The sequence below is a fragment of the Rhinichthys klamathensis genome, unplaced genomic scaffold (genome assembly GCF_029890125.1).
Source record: "Rhinichthys klamathensis goyatoka isolate OS25496 unplaced genomic scaffold, OSU_Roscu_1.1 h1tg000184l_1, whole genome shotgun sequence".
NCBI classification, from domain to species: domain Eukaryota; kingdom Metazoa; phylum Chordata; class Actinopteri; order Cypriniformes; family Leuciscidae; genus Rhinichthys; species Rhinichthys klamathensis.
Window position 1 is genome coordinate 1,300,001 of NW_026606712.1, and position 19,976 is coordinate 1,319,976.

Consider the following 19,976-nt stretch of genomic DNA (forward strand, 5'->3'; position numbering starts at 1 on the left):
TAGATAGATAGATAGATAGATAGATAGATAGATAGATAGATAGATAGATAGATAGATAGATAGATAGATAGATAGATAGATAGATAGATAGATAGATAGATGATAGATAGATAGATAGATAGATAGATAGATAGATAGATAGATAGATAGATGATAGATAGATAGATAGATAGATAGATAGATAGATAGATAGATGATAGATAGATAGATAGATAGATAGATAGATAGATAGATAGATGATAGATAGATAGATAGATAGATAGATAGATAGATAGATAGATAGATAGATAGATAGATAGATATTTGCACTTATGTGTACATTAGATAGATAGACAGACAGACAGACAGACAGACAGACAGACAGACAGACAGATAGATAGATAGATAGATAGATAGATAGATAGATAGATAGATAGATAGATAGATAGATAGATAGATAGATAGATAGATAGATAGATAGATAGATAGATAGATAGAGGTTGTTGTTGTCGCTTGTAATAAATAGGCTAACCAGATGATGATTTACATTAAATTTGCACGATTCCTATATTGTCGCTTAATAGCTGTCATGTGGTAGAAGCAAATAAGGTTGGTCTGAGCAGTAGGGGAAAGGACAGGACTGGATTCGAGGACTTTAGCAAGTGGAAACAATAGAGCCATTTAATAGTGTTGTGCAGAAGAAAAGCCAATCCACACATAAACAGCAGGCTAATGAGGGAGGCAGGCCACACACGGGCCCTTTTCAATCCGTCACCACTTTAATGAGAAGAAAGGCATTGTGCTCTTGGCATTAGAATGAAATGTATTTGATCTTAAGACTATTTAAAATGGAAACAAATACTAATGCAATTAATCAGTTCTCTGTGTGGGATGCAATGTGGTTTAATGATGCACAATTCAAAAATGTTAAATAAAAGGAAACATTCCAATGTATTGATCAATTCTTAGGACGTCATGTAATTATGGCTTGATACTTTGGAGCTCATCTGCTCATGCAGATATATTGATCCTAATATTGCTCATTTTGAAAATCCAATGTGACTATGGGCCAATTAAAACTAATATATTGAAACTAACAACTCTCTTAGAAAAGGTTCAATGGGTTAATGAACCAAAAAAAATGTATGATTCAATTTTAAAGAATTAACCCTTCATGCCTTAAAACTTAAATGATTGCATAATACTTACTTTTATGTTTCGGTTTATTTTAAATTTGACTCAGTAAAACATTATATGAACAGTTATGACAACATATGTTTTACATTGCTTTAACTCATAAAAATAAGTTAAGCAATTTTCAACTTATTAAGTTATACAAGATTCAACTCATTTTTTAAGTCAGTTTGTACAAGTCAGTTTGTTTAAGTCAGTCATTGTTTAAGTACAGTGTAGTAAAGTATGTTTAAGTCGTAATATTTTCTTTTATATTTACATAAAATATGTTATAACATTACACAATATTTTATAAAATGAATGAATTAAAACTAAATCCATAAAATTATCCCGGGAACCCCTAAAAGGTTCTACCTGAAAGAACCCTTTAAGGTTCAATAACTTTTGTGTTTATATTGTTTGCCCTTTTAACATATTTGTTGGATCAAAGGGTTTCTCAATAATAATGTTATGACAATTAGTTAATTTGAGTAAAAATGTATTTTAGTTTAAATTCAAATTACAAGTCTTTGTGTGCTTTGGATTTTAGAGAGCAGTTACACAGGCTTATAATTAAATGCCAGACATGAGCTGAGAACAGCAACAGTCATCGAGGAAGTCTAACACCATTCACAACTAATGATATATGTGAGAATGTTTTAGAATGTGGTACATATGCTGGAAACTACCCCAAATGTAAAATATGACCAGATGGAGTAGAAACCCTTTTGGCCTAATTTTCTCAATCAATTGAGATGTTGATGTAGCTCACTTCTGCCATCTCTTGGTCGTAACATGTGATAAATGCAGGATTTGATTGTTTGCCTACTGAAACAGCCAGAGCCTCTAAAACTAAAAGAAAAAAATCTACTAACTGACTGAACAATTGATGAAGTATAAGGAATTGAATGAAAGTGTGTGAATGAATAAATTCACATGGGGGTTTCCCCTCGGGAGTGGGGAGGGGATGCCAGTATCAAAGTGACAAAGAATTCCTTTAAGTGGTAATGAAATATGCTAATAAAAAGTATTAGAATATTACATATACAATGGAAATTGGAAAGCAAATTGGCTGCTGGTCTCTCTGTTGTCATGGTTGTGACCAATTAGCATTCAAAAGTCAAAAAATACCTTTTTACCTTTTGTATTTTCTGTCTATTTTATGTGAGTGGATAATATGTTATGCAAATGAAAACTCACAGACTCAAAAAATATATTATCATACAAAAATAGACCATAGTTAGATGAAAATTGGTTCACCTTTCATTAAATGAGTCTTCAATGCTTGCTTCAGTCCTCCAAAATAGTTAATTTATGTTCAAATGCTTCTGCTAATTGGTGATTTTATAGGCCTATTTATAGGTGAATTCATACTATTTGTATATAATTTATATACCTTAATAATAAAGGGGAATTATTGTAATATAAAAATATGATGAAAAACTGTTAACCAAGCATATTTACATTACTTCCAAGTCTTGAATGCGGCACAAATGGAGTTTGAAAGATAGGGTCAAAAACAGGATAACAGGAAAATAGCTTATTACTTCTAAATAAGGATGTTTTTTTAATATAAAAATCTTGCTAACATTATAAGTGGACTTCAAAGAACATTTTTTTTACATAAAATTTAGCTATCTCAGAATATACAGCTGAGTTTGCCAGGAGCAGCTTCTGTGTATCCAGGGAGCCGCATGTGTGTTCACAGATTTGTGTTAGCACTCTTGTCTTGATGAACCCTTCATACATGCTTGCATACATATATGTATATATATGTGTAAGTGTTGTGAGTGGTGCATAAAATAATCATCTTACAATATATATTTTTTTCAACTCAGTTGGGCAACTCATCCACTTTTTTAATCAATAGAAAAATATAAATCTAGATTTCTAGATAGAATCTAGATTTAATCACATAACCACTGGTAATGCAAATCGAAAAACCTCTTTAGTAGTTCTAGTTCTAGTTGAATATATATATATATATATATATATATATACTGTATATATATATATATATATATATACACTGTATATATATATATATATATACTGTATATATATATATATATATATATTTTTTTTTACTGAAAACAAGAAAACACAATTTGCAAATGAGGGTAAGAAAAATAAACTTAGCACATTTTAAGGATGCTAAGCTATTTGAACTAAAAAATAAGATTTAAAAAAAATTGTAGGTGTTAAGAATGCAGTGTTTTCTTCATCCAACTATGCGTGGTCTCAAAAATGAATGAAATGAGATTAATATTAATAATAAATACCAACTGTGAAACCAGCTCCAAAACAGCCATTGTGTGTAAGAAATAATACCACTGCTCTGTGCGGAGAACAGTGATGAGCTTTAAAATATCACATACTCCTAGTGGAGAAATTGGTGCCGGCAAGACCAAGAACACCAAAAAGGTCATGCAGTTCTTGGCAGCAAGAAAGCCAGCTTCAGATTTGAAGGCAAGCAAATGGTTTTGATGTCCTCTGTGGAACATCACACCCTGTTCTATAGGCCAAGAGTTTAGACTGAATCATGTCCTCTATTCTCCCTGTCCTAAAAGCCAAAGCTAAAACCACCAGGAACAACAACTCTTTCCCATGTCCTGAAACAACATGCAAAGATTGCAAGTACATTAAAGCAGTTTCTAGGCAGTTCTTCTGAATCACAATGTCATATTTATTCTAGGAGAAATTTATGTGAATCCACTGCTAAGCTTATGAGAAACTTTGAGAGCTATGAGTTGACTGACTGATTATTGCCATACACTAATTTAGCACCTCAAAGCATGCTCTGCAAATCTGGCAACTTCCTAAAGCCAAAAGGATGGAACAAATGTCCAGAGGCCCATTTTGAGCTGGTGCATTATCCTGGAACTGTAAGTTTACATTCAGGAAAAAATATTTATATGTTGTTGCTAGATTGTCAAAGAAAAAGAAGGTCCCATGTTGATTACACAATATCCCAGGTGGGACACAGCATTGCAGGATGGCTATACAAAAACAAAGATCCACTGAATGAAACAGTGGTGGGCCTGTTGCAGTCATCCTTGCCTCTTTTGGCTCAGCCCTTCAAAGCAGAGGAAGCTGCACCAGGGGCAAAAAAAAAAAAAAAAAAAAAACCCAGCTCTTCCTTCGAGACTGCTTTCTATAGGAACTAGTGTCATATATATGTATAACAATATGCATGAACATTCCCCCAAAACATGCACTTGTTTAAGTAGATCTTTTCTTTGGCTCTCCCAGCAGGAGAGGTGAATGATGACCACACTGCAGTATGCCAATTGAACAATCAGACCAATTACATCCATGTTTTGCGTTTTATTCTTTTACTTATCTTATTTTTTTGTGGATTTTATTCATATTTTATTCATTATTTCTATCACAGTTACTTTTTTATTGATTACATGATTACTTGATATTCACAAAATGTCAATTGTTCATAATTCACTGATTCTCCCTTCTCCTAATTTTATCTTTTAAAATTGAGAGGTATATTAAGCTGCACAGATTGTTATTATTTCAGTACACCCTGTGTTTCGGCTTCAGTATTTCAGTGTTTAGGTGTTTGTGATGCATTCTTAATCCTCCACCTGGCAACTGGCGTGTAACGGCATCCTAAAGGGAATCTGCATTTACCAAAAAGGCTTTCCTAACAGACCTCAGGTTAATCAGTTGTCCCTGTTAAACAGTAGCTATATTTTACTTATTAACGCTTCGTCTCTCCCTATTTCAGAAATGACCTCATTTAGAAAATTCCTTCAGCTCACTGTGAAAAAATAATATAAGTCATTCGTTTCTATCCTTTTCTTAACTGCAGTGTTTTATTTTCAGGTTAAACCTTTGCTCAAAGTGGCTCTACAAGAGAACAAGATAAAGGCCAAAAAAGAGAAGCTGTGAGCTGCTCTGGAGAAAACAACAGAAATGGTAAAGAGTATTAAACTTGATTAAAATGTATCACTATTTCCAAAGAAAATAGTGATGCCAAGAAAAGAGTATGACTGTCTGTGTGGTTTTAATTTTTAATAAATAGCATTTTTGCATCCAGGAACAAAATACACTTGCAGAAGCTGAGGAGCGCTGATGAAGCAGAATATCAGCATGAAAGAACAGATATCCAGAATATGAAAGAGCCTTTAGAGGAGAAGAGCGCTGCCAATGCTTGAAGTGCCCAAAAGCGCAAACTAATGGACCTGAGAAGGGACTTGGAAGGATAGCAGTCGACTCTGGCAAAGTCAGAGAAGGAAAAACAGTTGAAAGCAATCAAGGATTTCACTAAAATATGGCTGTAAATTCCCTTCACATCTGTTACCATGTGTGAAATCAAGCAAACACATGTTATTGATTGAAAAATTGAAATAAAGTAACATAATGATCTGAAATTACTCAGTTTATTGGCTCCAAAATACCTGCGGCTCTTTAGGGCCTGGATGCAAAGCACTTACAGGAGACCTTAACAATGGGATGAAAGCATGCCAAGGCACAGAAGGAAAAGAAAGATCTAGAGAAGCTTCAGCAGGTAAAGAAAGCCTGATATTGCTGGTCAATAATTGATGCTGTTATCATTAGTAAAGAAGATCCAAAGAGAACAACGAATCTAGAAAATTACAAGAAGCACAGACTTGGAAGATCTCAACATAACGCTTCATCAACCATTGACTATAGTTTTTTTTTCCCTTCCTACTATGGAAGTCACTGGGGAGTGGGGACTAGAAACCAATCATTTTCAAAATATCTTCTTTTGTGTTCAACAGAACAAAGAAACCCATACAAGTTTAAAACAACATGAGCGTGAGTAAATGATGACAGAATTTTAATTTTTGGGTGAACTATCCCTTTAAAATACACTCAATGTGAATTTCTCATTTTATCTACTCAAAAGTAACCATTTTTTTGCATCTGTAAAGGAAACAACATCAGAGTACAATAGTTCCTTTAAGCTAGCCTGGATGAAGGGGTCAGAGGTCATCCTGAAGCTTTGAGGATCACGAACAAAATGGAGTCAGACTTGAATTAAATGGAGATACAGCTGGACAATGGCACTAAGAACAACAGTTAGACCTTCAAGAGACTGTAACATCATACTATGATGTTACAGTCATAGCTTTGATGATCATAGCTTTGGCCTTACTTGTGAACGAAATTGTGTTTTATATGAAATAGAAATCTTTTGTAATCTTTTCCTTTCACTTTTGATCAGGTAAATGCATCCTTGCTTAATATAAGTATTAATTTCTTTTCTTTTTTAAATTACTGACCCAAAAAAACATTTGAATGGTAATTTTGTATTGTAATATTTTGTAATTTTGTGTAATGTGACCGTTGCTATATTTTAGATTTATGAAAGTGTGCAGAATCCATCCCAAATTAGGTGAGACAGCAATGTACACGACGTTGTAATATTGCACAGATTTATAAGGACGAGTCCTTATCAGAAACATAATAATAAGAATAACCTGAATCCGTCTAATATTGAAAGTTGAACACTCTTTTGAACCCTGGCCTGCTCGTACTCTCCCATCCCTCACCATTGTCTCCTGAATGACTTGCCCACGGACACGCCCACCGTTCTGCCGTGCGTACGCATGCGCGCTGAGCTGTGTGCCATTTCCTGGATTCCTTGACAGGCCGAAATCAGGGAGCGAGAGAGCAGTCGGAGTGAATTCGTGTCGACTGTCCAGAGTCCGCGAATTCAAGTCCGTCCACCAGCTGAACAACCGAGAGCGAACATCCTTACGAATATTTCCACAAGAAGCGGAACATCGGTTCAGGTAAATGAGGCCCGTGTCATGCCTTTTTCCGACAGCAGGGAGCGGACTGAACCGGCATCTTGAGCAAGGCCTTCTATTCTCATATTTATCAGACCACGAACATTGTGTAACTTCACTCGCATTATAACTGTTTACATTTGTATATGTGCTAGAGACCTTTATCTTTAAATCCGGCGTCTCTTTTCCGGCATTCTGTGTAATTTTACTTGAAATAAATCTGTTTTTCGCGTTAGCTTTAGGCTAATGTAGCAGGCAGACAGCTCCCGAACAGAAGCCCACGGCATCAGATATTGATCTTCTGCCTCACCCACGCCCTAAAACCGGGAACTGACAGCCGTCATCAGGTTTTGCAGGTTGAACAGGCGATTTTTGCTTTTGTAACGTTATATGATTACGCACAAAAAACAGTGCATTTGTAGTTGGGGACATAGGCTGATGGATGTGATTTAGCCTTGGCATACCAAATTATCGAGAGGGGGTAAAATCTCTGCGTGGCAGGGGGAGCTGCCACTCGACCGGCCACGGAATTATGCGCCTGCCACTGCGTTATATGCACCTGCCACTCGACCAGTCACAGATATATGCGCCTGCCACTCGACCAGTCACGGATATATGCGCCTGCCACTCGACCAGTCACAGATATATGCGCCGGCCACTCGAACTTACACAATATGTAAGATAGGTTTTCAAACCAAATGCAGCGCATAACCCCTGAAGCCAGCGGGAGACAGAACGGTACGCACTATAGGTCAATATTCACCATTAACCAAACGCTTTTCGCCTCCCTCACAACTACTGTAGGCTACTCGCTTTTTTTTTAAATGAGCACCAGTCTCGTGACATAGACTTATGCGCCTGCCTTAAAATCTCTCACTGTTTTAATATACCAGACGAACTCACAGGCAGTGCAATACTTATCTTATTTATGTCTAATTGTATCTCTTTTTTATTCGCTCTTTTTTGCCTATAGAGAGCGCGTCTCTTGGCTCCCGCCAGGACTACTAAAGCGTCACACCAGCCAAACGATCTCTCTCTGTATACACCTATCAGACACTCCTAATGGTACACGAGAACATGCATACAGTGTAAAACAGATCTTATCTACCTATTTATCATCTGATCTTATATTTTATTCGCTCTTTTTATGCGTATCGTAGTGCGCTCGCGTGGCTCTTTTAAGCGTCGCTCCAGCCATACCCGCCACACGATCTCTCACTGTATACACCTATCAGACACTCCTAATGGTACATGAGAGCACACATACAGTGCAATACAGATTAGTGTTGTCACGATACCAAAATTATTGTTTCGATACCGATACCAAGTCAAGAATTGCGATTTCGATACTTTTTCGATACTTTTCCTGAAAAGGGAGAAACACTCTCAAATATCATTGCTGTGCTTTATTTTAAAACTGGGACAACATTCCAATCATAACACACTAATAAATGAACATTTGAATAGCAGATAGGCTATAATAACCATTTGAACAAAATATGAAATATGAAAAATATAAAAAATAAATTAGAGCAATGACATTCAAGGTAAAAAAATAAATAAATTTAGCAGCATTATCTCAGTTATCATAAGAAACATACGATTTTATCAATATCAATGCCACTGACGATTCTGCTTATCGATCCGATTCTTTAACGATTCTCTTATCGATTCATGATAGCATTGTGTGGAAAAAAGTAGTCATATGCTTTTTCGGGGGGAAAAAACAAGTGTTTTTATTTGTTTTATGTAATTTATGTAATAAATGAAACCTTATTACAAAGTGTTAACGATTAGTTATACACCGATTCAGACAGATCAGTTGTTTTAGCCATTCATTAAAACGAATCGGTTCAAATGAGTCATTAGTTCGCGAATTGGACGTGTTATTATCGGACGTGTGCGCGTTGTGTGATTATCCAGGCGGTTACATCCCACTGTCATCACAGAAAACATTTCATGACTGGATAGTTTTTTTCGTTTATTTAAAGTGTGGTTTATGTCAGCTGAATGTGCGGAACGATTCAGAGAAGATAAGGCAACGTATTTTACCACAATTTACACCCAGCGGTAATTCAGAAAAAAAAAGAAAAAAAAACTCCGAATGCTCCACATGAAACTTTAGTCTCCCGACCTTACCATCGTGTCGAATTATTTTGATTAATATGTGCGAGGGAGAGAGAGAGAGCAAGACAGCGCTTATTTTTGAGACGGTGAAGCCTTGTTTATACTTTCGCCTGGCTCCGCAGAGAGAGAGAGAGAGTGCGCGCGCGCGACCGGGGCTCGCTCACTCTCACTCTCTCTCTCTCTCTCTCTGCTCGTTCAGTTCACGCGCCCTGTCACACGCGCATGAGGAGAAAAACACAGACATCCATAGGGAGGCACTGGAAGCGTGCGTTGCACACACCAACATGCAATACTCTCTTACAAATCTGGAACGCGGTCATTCTTAGAAGTATCGATACTAATAAATTTAGGTATCGTGAAGTTTTTAATTTCCGAGTATCGCGATACTTTTGAAGTATCGGTGCACCGTGCAACACTAATACAGATATTATCTACCTATTTATCATCTGATCTTATATTTTATTCGCTCTTTTTATGCGTAGTGCGCTCGCGTGGCTCTTTTAAGCGTCGCTCCAGCCATACCCGCCACACGATCTCTCACTGTTTACACCTATCAGACACTCCTAATGGTACATGAGAGCACACATACAGTGCAATACAGATATTATCTACCTATTTATCATCTGATCTTATTCGCTCTTTTTATGCGTATCATAGTGCGCTCGCGTGGCTCTTTTAAGCGTCGCTCCAGCCATACCCGCCACACGATCTCTCACTGTTTACACCTATCAGACACTCCTAATGGTACATGAGAGCACACATACAGTGCAATACAGATCTTATCTACCTATTTATCATCTGATCTTATATTTTATTCGCTCTTTTTATGCGTATCGTAGTGCGCTCGCGTGGCTCTTTTAAGCGTCGCTCCAGCCATACCCGCCACACGATCTCTCACTGTTTACACCTATCAGACACTCCTAATGGTACATGAGAGCACACATACAGTGCAATACAGATCTTATCTACCTATTTATCGTCTGATCTTATATTTTATTCGCTCTTTTTATGCGTATGGGAGTGCGCTCGCGTGGCTCTTTTAAGCATCGCTCCAGCCATACCCGCCACACGATCTCTAACTGTATACACCTATCAGACACTCCTAATGGTACATGAGAGCACACATACAGTGCAATACAGATCTTATCTACCTATTTATCGTCTGATCTTATATTTTATTCGCTCTTTTTATGCGTATGGGAGTGCGCTCGCGTGGCTCTTTTAAGCGTCGCTCCAGCTATACCCGCCACACGATCTCTGTTTACACCTATCAGACACTCCTAATGGTACATGAGAGCACACATACAGTGCAATACAGATATTATCTACCTATTTATCATCTGATCTTATATTTTATTCGCTCTTTTTATGCGTATCGTAGTGCGCTCTCATTCCTGCGTAATAATCAAGAAACTTCACTGCCGTACCATGTGAGCAGCAGGCGTAATGATATGACGCAGCGCCTGAAAATAGGCCACCTTCCGTCAACACAACGGAACTATTTTCAGGCGCTGCCTAATATCATTACGCCTGCTGCTCTCATGGTACGGCAGTGAAGTTTTTTGATTATTACGCAGGAATGAGAGTATAGTTCCTAGCCATATCAGCCTAGAAAATCGCAACTTTACATTTTCCGTCGGTCTTAGTGCACGATGTAACTACAGAAGAGTCAAGTATTAAATAGGAAAAATATCGAAACTCTTTGGTCATTTTTTTTTTTAGAAATGCTAATGGTCTTGTCCACTCCAATGATGTATGCTAAGCTATGCTAAAAGTGGTACCGCCAGAACCGGAGATCGGCTGAATGGATTCAAAAACGGTAAAACTCAACAGTTTAACTCTGGGGGAGTTGTAAAATTAGCCTATTTCCAAAAAAAGTGGAGTATCCCTTTAATAGAGCCACGCGAGCGCACTACGATACGCATAAAAAGAGCGAATAAAATATAAGATCAGATGATAAATAGGTAGATAATATCTGTATTGCACTGTATGTGTGCTCTCATGTACCATTAGGAGTGTCTGATAGGTGTAAACAGTTAGAGATCGTGTGGCGGGTATGCCTGGAGCGACGCTTAAAAGAGCCACGCGAGCGCACTACGATACGCATAAAAAGAGCGAATAAAATATAAGATCAGATGATAAATAGGTAGATAATATCTGTCTTTATTGCACTGTATGTGTGCTCTCATGTACCATTAGGAGTGTCTGATAGGTGTAAACAGTGAGAGATCGTGTGGCGGGTATGGCTGGAGCGACGCTTAAAAGAGCCACGCGAGCGCACTACGATACGCATAAAAAGAGCGAATAAAATATAAGATCAGATGATAAATAGGTAGATAAGATCTGTATTGCACTGTATGTGTGCTCTCATGTACCATTAGGAGTGTCTGATAGGTGTAAACAGAGAGAGATCGTGTGGCGGGTATGGCTGGAGCGACGCTTAAAAGAGCCACGCGAGCGCACGATACGCATAAAAAGAGCGAATAAAATATAAGATCAGATGATAAATAGGTAGATAAGATCTGTATTGCACTGTATGTGTGCTCTCATGTACCATTAGGAGTGTCTGATAGGTGTAAACAGTGAGAGATCGTGTGGCGGGTATGGCTGGAGCGACGCTTAAAAGAGCCACGCGAGCGCACTACGATACGCATAAAAAGAGCGAATAAAATATAAGATCAGATGATAAATAGGTAGATAATATCTGTATTGCACTGTATGTGTGCTCTCATGTACCATTAGGAGTGTCTGATAGGTGTAAACAGTTAGAGATCGTGTGGCGGGTATGGCTGGAGCGACGCTTAAAAGAGCCACGCGAGCGCACTACGCATAAAAAGAGCGAATAAAATATAAGATCAGATGATAAATAGGTAGATAAGATCTGTTTTACACTGTATGCATGTTCTCGTGTACCATTAGGAGTGTCTGATAGGTGTATACAGAGAGAGATCGTTTGGCTGGTGTGACGCTTTAGTAGTCCTGGCGGGAGCCAAGAGACGCGCTCTCTATAGGCAAAAAGAGCGAATAAAAAAGAGATACAATTAGACATAAATAAGATAAGTATTGCACTGCCTGTGAGTTCGTCTGGTATATTAAAACAGTGAGAGATTTTAAGGCAGGCGCATAAGTCTATGTCACGAGACTGGTGCTCATTTAAAAAAAAGCGAGTAGCCTACAGTAGTTGTGAGGCAGGCGAAAAGCGTTTGGTTAATGGTGAATATTGACCTATAGTGCATACCGTTCTGTCTCCCGCTGGCTTCAGGGGTTATGCGCTGCATTTGGTTTGAAAACCTATCTTACATATTGTGTAAGTTCGAGTGGCCGGCGCATATATCTGTGACTGGTCGAGTGGCAGGCGCATATATCTGTGACTGGTCGAGTGGCAGGCGCATATATCTGTGACTGGTCGAGTGGCAGGCGCATATATCTGTGACTGGTCGAGTGGCAGGCGCATATATCTGTGACTGGTCGAGTGGCAGGCGCATATATCCGTGACTGGTCGGGTGGCAGGCGCATATAACGCAGTGGCAGGCGCATAATTCCGTGGCCGGTCGAGTGGCAGCTCCCCCTGCCACGCAAAGATTTTACCCCTACAGAAATTATCAGTGCTGGTTTACACTGTTTTTGAAACTTATGAAGCCATTTACAACTAAATCCAGAGTGCATGATTATCCACTATTGCGAGTGTGGTACTTTTATCGCACTCGCAATAAATGTTCACTTCAATTAGAAAATAATTCATGTTAAGTAAAATTCGGCCAGTTAATTCGTATATTTATTCTCCGCCAATGTAAATAGTTGAAAAAGAAGCCAAAACATTAAGCGACGCGCACACTAAAATCTGGACTGGACCAACCTGTATGAGTGGAGTGAGAGAGAGAGAGTGGCTGCATCAGATATCGCATACTTCCCTACTATACAGTTGGGGTGACAAAAGAAGTGCGTACGAATTCACAGTAGGCCACTCATAAAAGAGTAGGCAATAAGTACCCAGATGACCTACTTCTTCCTGCAAGATTTTGAAGTGTTCATATGATGGACACTTTACTATCCCATGAGGCCACAGGAGAGGATTTATGAATGGCAGTGAAGAGACATAACTGACGCTGGTAGGTCACATGATAATGACAACATTGTAAATGTAACGTCCAGATTACATTGATACTACCACAAACCCATACTATAAATAACATACTTTTTAGCAGTCATGGAGTAAATACTTATTCAAAATAATTTTGGATGCAGCCAGAGATTCCCCTCCTGGCTTTCGTAATGGCTCTGCTCCAGCTCAAATCCGGGTTTTTAATTTCCTGCTCCCAGCCCACCAGTTAGAGAAACCTTACATTTTTTTCCTGCTAAATGAATAAATTTAAATATCAAAACTAGGGATGTGAATTTCTGCCAAAAATGACATTCGAAAATCGAGGAGCAGAAGTCGATTATCGTTCGAAAATCGAAAAAAACTAAAAAAAAAAAAAAAACGCGCACTCACAATGACAGAAAGGGAGGCCAATATCATCTTTAGCGATTTGTCATCAAACAAACTGTTTATTATTCGAACAATTAACATGTTTTCGTCGTTTTTTTAACATACCGGTAGTTAACATAGAAGAAAAAAACAATAAGCACGACAGTCCGTTTTTGCATCGCCAAACCAGATGCTCGTTAGATTAAAAAAAAAAATGTCATAATGATTTTATGCAAACCTGCCTTGTTACTGCAAAAGCCTACTTTTTAAACAAATTAGTTTCAATCAAAACTATTCGTGTGATGCCACTGCGCAATACACACATTACCACGGGATGGCGGGTGTTCATTTCATAAACTGTGGACAATGGTAGCTTATTTAATGTAGCCTATAAATGAATGTATATGTCCAAAAAACGGATAATGTCATCATACTTGTAGTGCTATCGTCGAGTAATAATCTGTTTGGTTGTAAAATGTATTACCTGAATGAAATTAACTTGAATGTATCGTCCTGTGGAATCATTCATTCACAGACATCATACGAAGATGTTCAACTAGATCGCTGGCAAAAATATGATGCATTTGCAGATTTGCTTTCACTAGACTGTACTGTAGGTCCACGGCCACTTCATCCAACGCTCTTGATGTTGTTAAATCTTCCTGTTACGACTCCGTGTCGAGTGTGAATTGAAAGCGCTTCAGACGATTCAGTGCGTGAGGAACTGAACAGATCATTCAAACTGATTCGCGAACCGATTTAGACAGATCTGCCAACTTGTTTGATGAAGTCTTTGAACAGAATCGACTCAAAAGAGTGATTCATTTGTGAATGGAGCATCGCTCGTGCCCATAAAAAAGGCACAGCGCGCTTGGAATAAACTACGCATTTAACAACATGTATTGCATTAAAATAAAGTAACGAGAGGAACGTCGCCCAACGTAGTGAAGTAAATGTAGCCTACTTTGTAACTACCATAGACGGTAACTAGACAGTAAAGGTTATTCTATCCACCTCTGCTGGGCGCAGAGTTAACGGTCACGAGCTCACGACAATGCTCTTCTTCTGTTGTTTGTTTACACTATGTATAAAACACTGGTATCCTAGATCGCGCAGGAGGGGGTTTCATTCATGTTAGTGACACCTTGTGTCCCTGACAGGAAAATACCCTGCTGCGCGATCTAGGACAGTAGGCGCGCCGTCAATTATGTCACATTGGAATTGCGCGAAAATGTAACATATTCGAATAAGCAATTTTATGATCGAATTTCGAACGCAGTTCGACTATTCGACTATTCGAAGATCGCGACTCATCCCTAATCAAAACTAAACACAGCTCAAACAAGTATACTCTTAGTTATAATATTACTGGCATAGCGATCAAATATGGTTATGTTTCTTTTCAGGCTGAGGTGCAAATTATTTGAAGATAATGTCACTCCACCAGTTTTTGTTGGAACCCATCACATGCCACGCATGGAACCGGGACAGGACCCGTAAGAAAGCTTTTCATTGCTATTTATTCATAGATGTTGTCTGTATCCATGCTTTTATCAATTTTGAACATCTTATGTTTTGTTTTTCTATGACAGAAATTGCTATCAGTCCAAACAATCACGAAGTCCATATATACAAGAAAAGTGGAAATCAGTGGGTGAAAGCTCATGAATTAAAAGAACACAATGGGCACATCACAGGTAAAAGTCCCTGCAAACTGAATGTTACATTTCTTAAGTTACTCTCAAACATTATGTTGAAATGGCCTGTTAACCTTTTTTTCTTTTCTTTTTTTTTTCAGGCATTGACTGGGCTCCTAAAAGTGACCGTATTGTGACTTGTGGAGCGGACCGGAATGCTTATGTATGGAGTCAAAAGGACGGCGTGTGGAAACCCACCCTTGTTATTCTCAGGATCAACCGTGCAGCCACGTTTGTGAAATGGTCTCCGCTGGAGAACAAGTTTGCAGTGGGGAGCGGAGCACGACTCATATCCGTTTGCTACTTTGAGTCTGAAAATGATTGGTAGGTCACAGTTGATATATTGGGCTGCATTGATTGTTTTTCCTTACATGTCTTATATCTTTTTATTTTATTTTTTTTAGGTGGGTTAGTAAACACATCAAGAAGCCCATACGTTCAACTGTCCTCAGTTTAGACTGGCATCCAAATAATGTGCTTCTGGCAGCTGGGTCATGTGACTTCAAATGCAGGTGCGACTTTGTACATTGAAGCTTGTTAAAACTGTCAATGTCTCTGAGCATAGTAATACATCTTTTATCAAGGCCCTTTCACACCGGACGCGTAACGAAAAAGTGAAACGGAAAAGCGAATAGTTCGCGTGCGAATAGTTCGCGTCAAAACCATTCACATCAGCCGCGACGCGAATTTGCGACGTTCAGAGCTTCAACATTCCAAAGCTTTCGCGCCGACAGCTGAGAAAACACGGACACTTCATCATCATCATCATCATCATCCAGTGAAGACGAGCTTTTCGTTTTCTTTAAAAGACAGAAAAGAAGGTTTTGTGTGCACCCAATCTTAAAGAACAGAGAGTCTGAAGGGGAGTATGCTAATCTTGTAAAGTAGCTAAAACTTTGCCACAAAGAACCGGCCAAAGTAAGGATTATGCATTAAACATTTGAATTGTTTATTAATGAACTAGTGTTTTCTCTCAGTTTTCGGTATGAGACACGCTCCAGTTCACGTGCCGGCGCCTCCGTGTCCTAATTATATTGTCTATTTGCATCTTAGGCAATTTGTTGATGAAACATTGATTAAAATTAAGATACAATTTATACAAAATGAAATTCACTTTAAAGAAAGGCTTTCTACAAAACAAAACTTAATAAGTGGCCAAAATTATGTCTGACCCATTCCAAATATTTTCTATATATTGGGCATCTTATGATCCTTACTCATCTCATGCGGTTCCCTTCTCATATAGCTAATCAACATACAGTGGTGTGAATAAGTTATTACCCCCATGCTAAAGTTGCCTAAAAAGAGGAATAAAAAATCATCTTTTGGAAATTGATCTTAATGCCTTAATTAGAAAAATGAGGAAAAATCCAACCTTTAAGGACACCAATTTTCTTTGTGTATGAATAATGTGTCATAAATAAATAAATGTTCTTCCTTAAAATACAGGGTGCATAAGTCAGGCACTTATGGGGTACTTTCCATAAGATCATCTTTCAATGCAAATCAAACCAGCTATTAGGCTAACTGAAATAACACTATGCCAATCTCTAGGTATGGTGAAGGGAATGTGATGATGTGGGATATTTTAATTCCAAAGGCCAAGGGAACTTTATCAGGATGCATATTATCCTGGATCCATGAAATAACTGGCCTTTAAAAATAAAAATCTGCCTGACTCTATGGGAATTTAACATAGGGGGGGCCTGACTTATGCACCCTGTATTTTAAGGAAGAACATTTATTTATTTATGATACATTATTCATACACAAAGAAAATTGGTGTCCTTAAAGGTTGGATTTTTCCGCATTTTTCTAATTAAGGCATTAAGATCAATTTCCAAAAGATGATTTTTTATTCCTCTTTTTAGGAAACTTTAGCATGGGGGTAATAACTTATTCACACCACTGTAGATGAAATAAAAAAAAATAGCATTATATTATTTAAACGTATATATGAAACGTATGTTTGAGTTTTTTTAACTTATAGGCCTATTTAAGCGTCACCCCGCTCCGCTTTACTCACATGCTCTGGTGTGTGGCCTATACATGCATGCACAAATAATATGAAACACACAACCATGAATGTGGAAAATATTCAAAAATCAATTCTTTCCCTCCTAGTCAAAAATATTATAAATCATCAGCACGCACTTCATCAACTCACCGGAGACACCAACTATCCCAGCTATTTTATCCCATGTCTCGTTCTTTTGTAACTGGTCCCTATAAGCAAACAACGTCATGTCATAAATGATAGAGTATGCGTGCGTTGAGATGCGGAATAGGCAATATAAAAATGCTGTCATTATAAAAGGTTTCTATTTTCAATGTATAGCTTGTTTTTAGTTTACATTTCATGTTGTGACACTTCTCTTCTCTCGCACATAATGCTGCTACGTCAGAGCGGCCAAAGCGTCAACAAGCTTCGCCTTTGTTTCCTTGTATGTGATTGGCTGAAGCCTTTTCTGTCGCCGCAAAAGTAAAAAAAAATCGACATAGAAGCGAAAAAAATAAGTGTTTTTTTCGGCGCAGCACATTCACGTTCGGTGTGGAAGCACTCATTACACAAACAGCTGATCAAAAAATAAAACTATCGCGCGAATTATTCGTGCGTCAAAATCGCCTCCAGTGTGAAAGGACCTTTAGCTGTCTGAATCATATTTGTGTGTTCGTTTCTTAGGGTATTCTCTGCATACATCAAGGAGGTGGATGAGAAACCAGCTCCAACCCCATGGGGCTCCAAGATGCCCTTTGGGCAGGTGATGGCAGAGTTTGGCGGGGCAGGAAGTGGAGGATGGGTTCACAGCGTCTGTTTCTCAGCCAGTGGGAACAGACTGGCTTGGGTCAGCCATGACAGCACTGTCACTGTAGTGGACCCCACAATAAGCTCAACGTTAGTATCGGAAATGGTTGACGTGTTTTGAAAAAAAAAGATTTCTGATTTACTGGTGTAAGCCGTCCTGGTTGTAATATGTCATGCTAACTAATGACTAATATCTTGCTTCTGTTTTGCAGGCCAAGTCAGTTGAAGACAGAATTCCTTGCCCTTTTGAGTGTGACTTTTGTTTCTGAGAACAACATTGTGGCAGCAGTAAGACCCCTTTTTCTTTTTTCTTGATTGAAACATGTTTGTTGTGTTGTACTTTAGAGGTGACTGCCTTTTTCAGGACCTAATCTTCAGTGTTTTCCATTAGGGTCACGACTGCTGCCCTATGCTGTTCAGTTTTGATGATGGTGGAACCTTGACCTTCATATCCAAGTTGGACATTCCAAAGCAGAGCATCCAGCGCAACATTTCTGCCATGGAGCGCTTCCGCAACATGGACAAGAGGGCCACCACTGAGGACCGCAATAGCACCCTAGAAACCCTGCATCAGAACAGCATCACGTAGGCCAAATTATTTGAAAATGATATACAAACACTACCTTTCAAGAGTGTGGGGTAATGTTTTTTTTTGCCAAAAGAAATTAATTCAATTAATTAATGTAGTTGATCAAAAATGAAAGACATTTATTGTTACAAAAGATTTATATTTCAAATAAATGCTGTTCTTTTGAACTTTCTATTCATAAAATAATCCTAAAAAAAAATATTTATATCACAGTTTCCACAAAAATATTAAACTGCACAACTGTTTTCAACATTGATAATAATAGTAAATGTTTCTTGAGCAGCAAATCAGCATATTCTGATTTCTGAAGGATCATGTGACACTGAAGACTGGAGTAAAGACATCACAGGAATAAATCACATTTAAAAAAATATATAAAACAGTTATTTTAAGTTGTAATTATTTCCCATTATTGTTTTTACTATAGTTTTGATCAAATAAATGGAGCCTTTATGAGCATAAGAGGCTTTTCTTTTCAAAAAATCATACAGACCCCCAAACTTTTTAACTTTATATATAAATTATTATTCATTTTGTTTGTTTTTTGTAATTACAGTTAAAAAAAAACAATTTTTACTTTGCAGCCAAGTGTCTATATATGAAGGAGACAAAAGAGATTGTCGCAAATTCTGCACTACAGGAATTGATGGAGCAATGACCATATGGGATTTCAAGGTTTTGTATTTTTTTTTTAAAGATGCCTTTAACTTTTATGCCATTCATTTGCTTCCGTTTTTTCCCCGAGTCACAGTTAACCATGATTTATTACCATGTTTGCTTAATTCTTTCCACAGACCTTAGAGTCTTCAATCCAGGGCCTGCGGATCATGTAAAACTCGCACCGATCTAGCATGACACGGCACAAGCAATGCAGCTTGAAGACTAACAAGGAGATTTCCGATAACACTTCTGAAAGTTTTTAAATAAATAAAAAAAGCACTGAGCAGTGGTGTGAACTGATGTGTGACACTCTTAAAAACGGAAAACACTAATGGAAAAGGGGATTAGGATCTTTGTTTTCTTTTTGTTTTGTTTTTTTTTATTAAAAAAAAAAATCTATGCCAAAGCTGGCACCACAGGAGTGTGTGATGGTTGATCAAGATGTTCTGGGTCTCCTGGGGAACTTAAGAGGAGTTAAATTAAAAGGAGAATTTTATGTAAATGGTCTGCTAGAAATAAATGACGTATACTACACACCATTTGCCAATGTTGTCTCATTCTGTTTGATTCAATGCCTTTGTATCACTGAGATCGACTGCCTTTTCCATGCTAACAGGAAACAACTTGGCTTTCAGATGCAACTAGATGTACACAGCTCTCAGTTTGCATCCCAAGGTTGGGTTATACAGTTTTTGATGTAACG

The 19,976-nt window shown here is 38.0% G+C and overlaps 1 protein-coding gene across 1 annotated transcript; it reads left to right on the top strand.

Annotated features, from left to right (window-relative positions):
• Positions 1 to 6,748: 6,748 nt before the first annotated feature.
• arpc1a (actin related protein 2/3 complex, subunit 1A) lies at positions 6,749 to 19,807 on the top strand. The gene is made up of 10 exons (XM_056261654.1): positions 6,749 to 6,929; positions 14,928 to 15,017; positions 15,114 to 15,218; positions 15,320 to 15,542; positions 15,623 to 15,730; positions 17,902 to 18,114; positions 18,237 to 18,312; positions 18,416 to 18,609; positions 19,198 to 19,288; positions 19,408 to 19,807. The coding sequence occupies exons 2-10, from the start codon at positions 14,954 to 14,956 to the stop codon at positions 19,444 to 19,446; spliced, it is 1,113 nt and encodes a 370-aa protein (XP_056117629.1). The 5' UTR covers positions 6,749 to 6,929; positions 14,928 to 14,953; the 3' UTR covers positions 19,447 to 19,807.
• The last annotated feature ends 169 nt before the right edge of the window (positions 19,808 to 19,976 follow it).

Coding starts and splice junctions, on each gene's coding strand:
- arpc1a (XM_056261654.1), top strand. CDS start 14,954: ATGTCACTCCACCAGTTTTTGTTGGAACCCATCACATGCCACGCATGG. Junction 18,313..18,415: donor AGAACAACATTGTGGCAGCA/GTAAGACCCCTT, acceptor GTTTTCCATTAG/GGTCACGACTGCTGCCCTAT. Junction 18,610..19,197: donor CTGCATCAGAACAGCATCAC/GTAGGCCAAATT, acceptor TTTACTTTGCAG/CCAAGTGTCTATATATGAAG.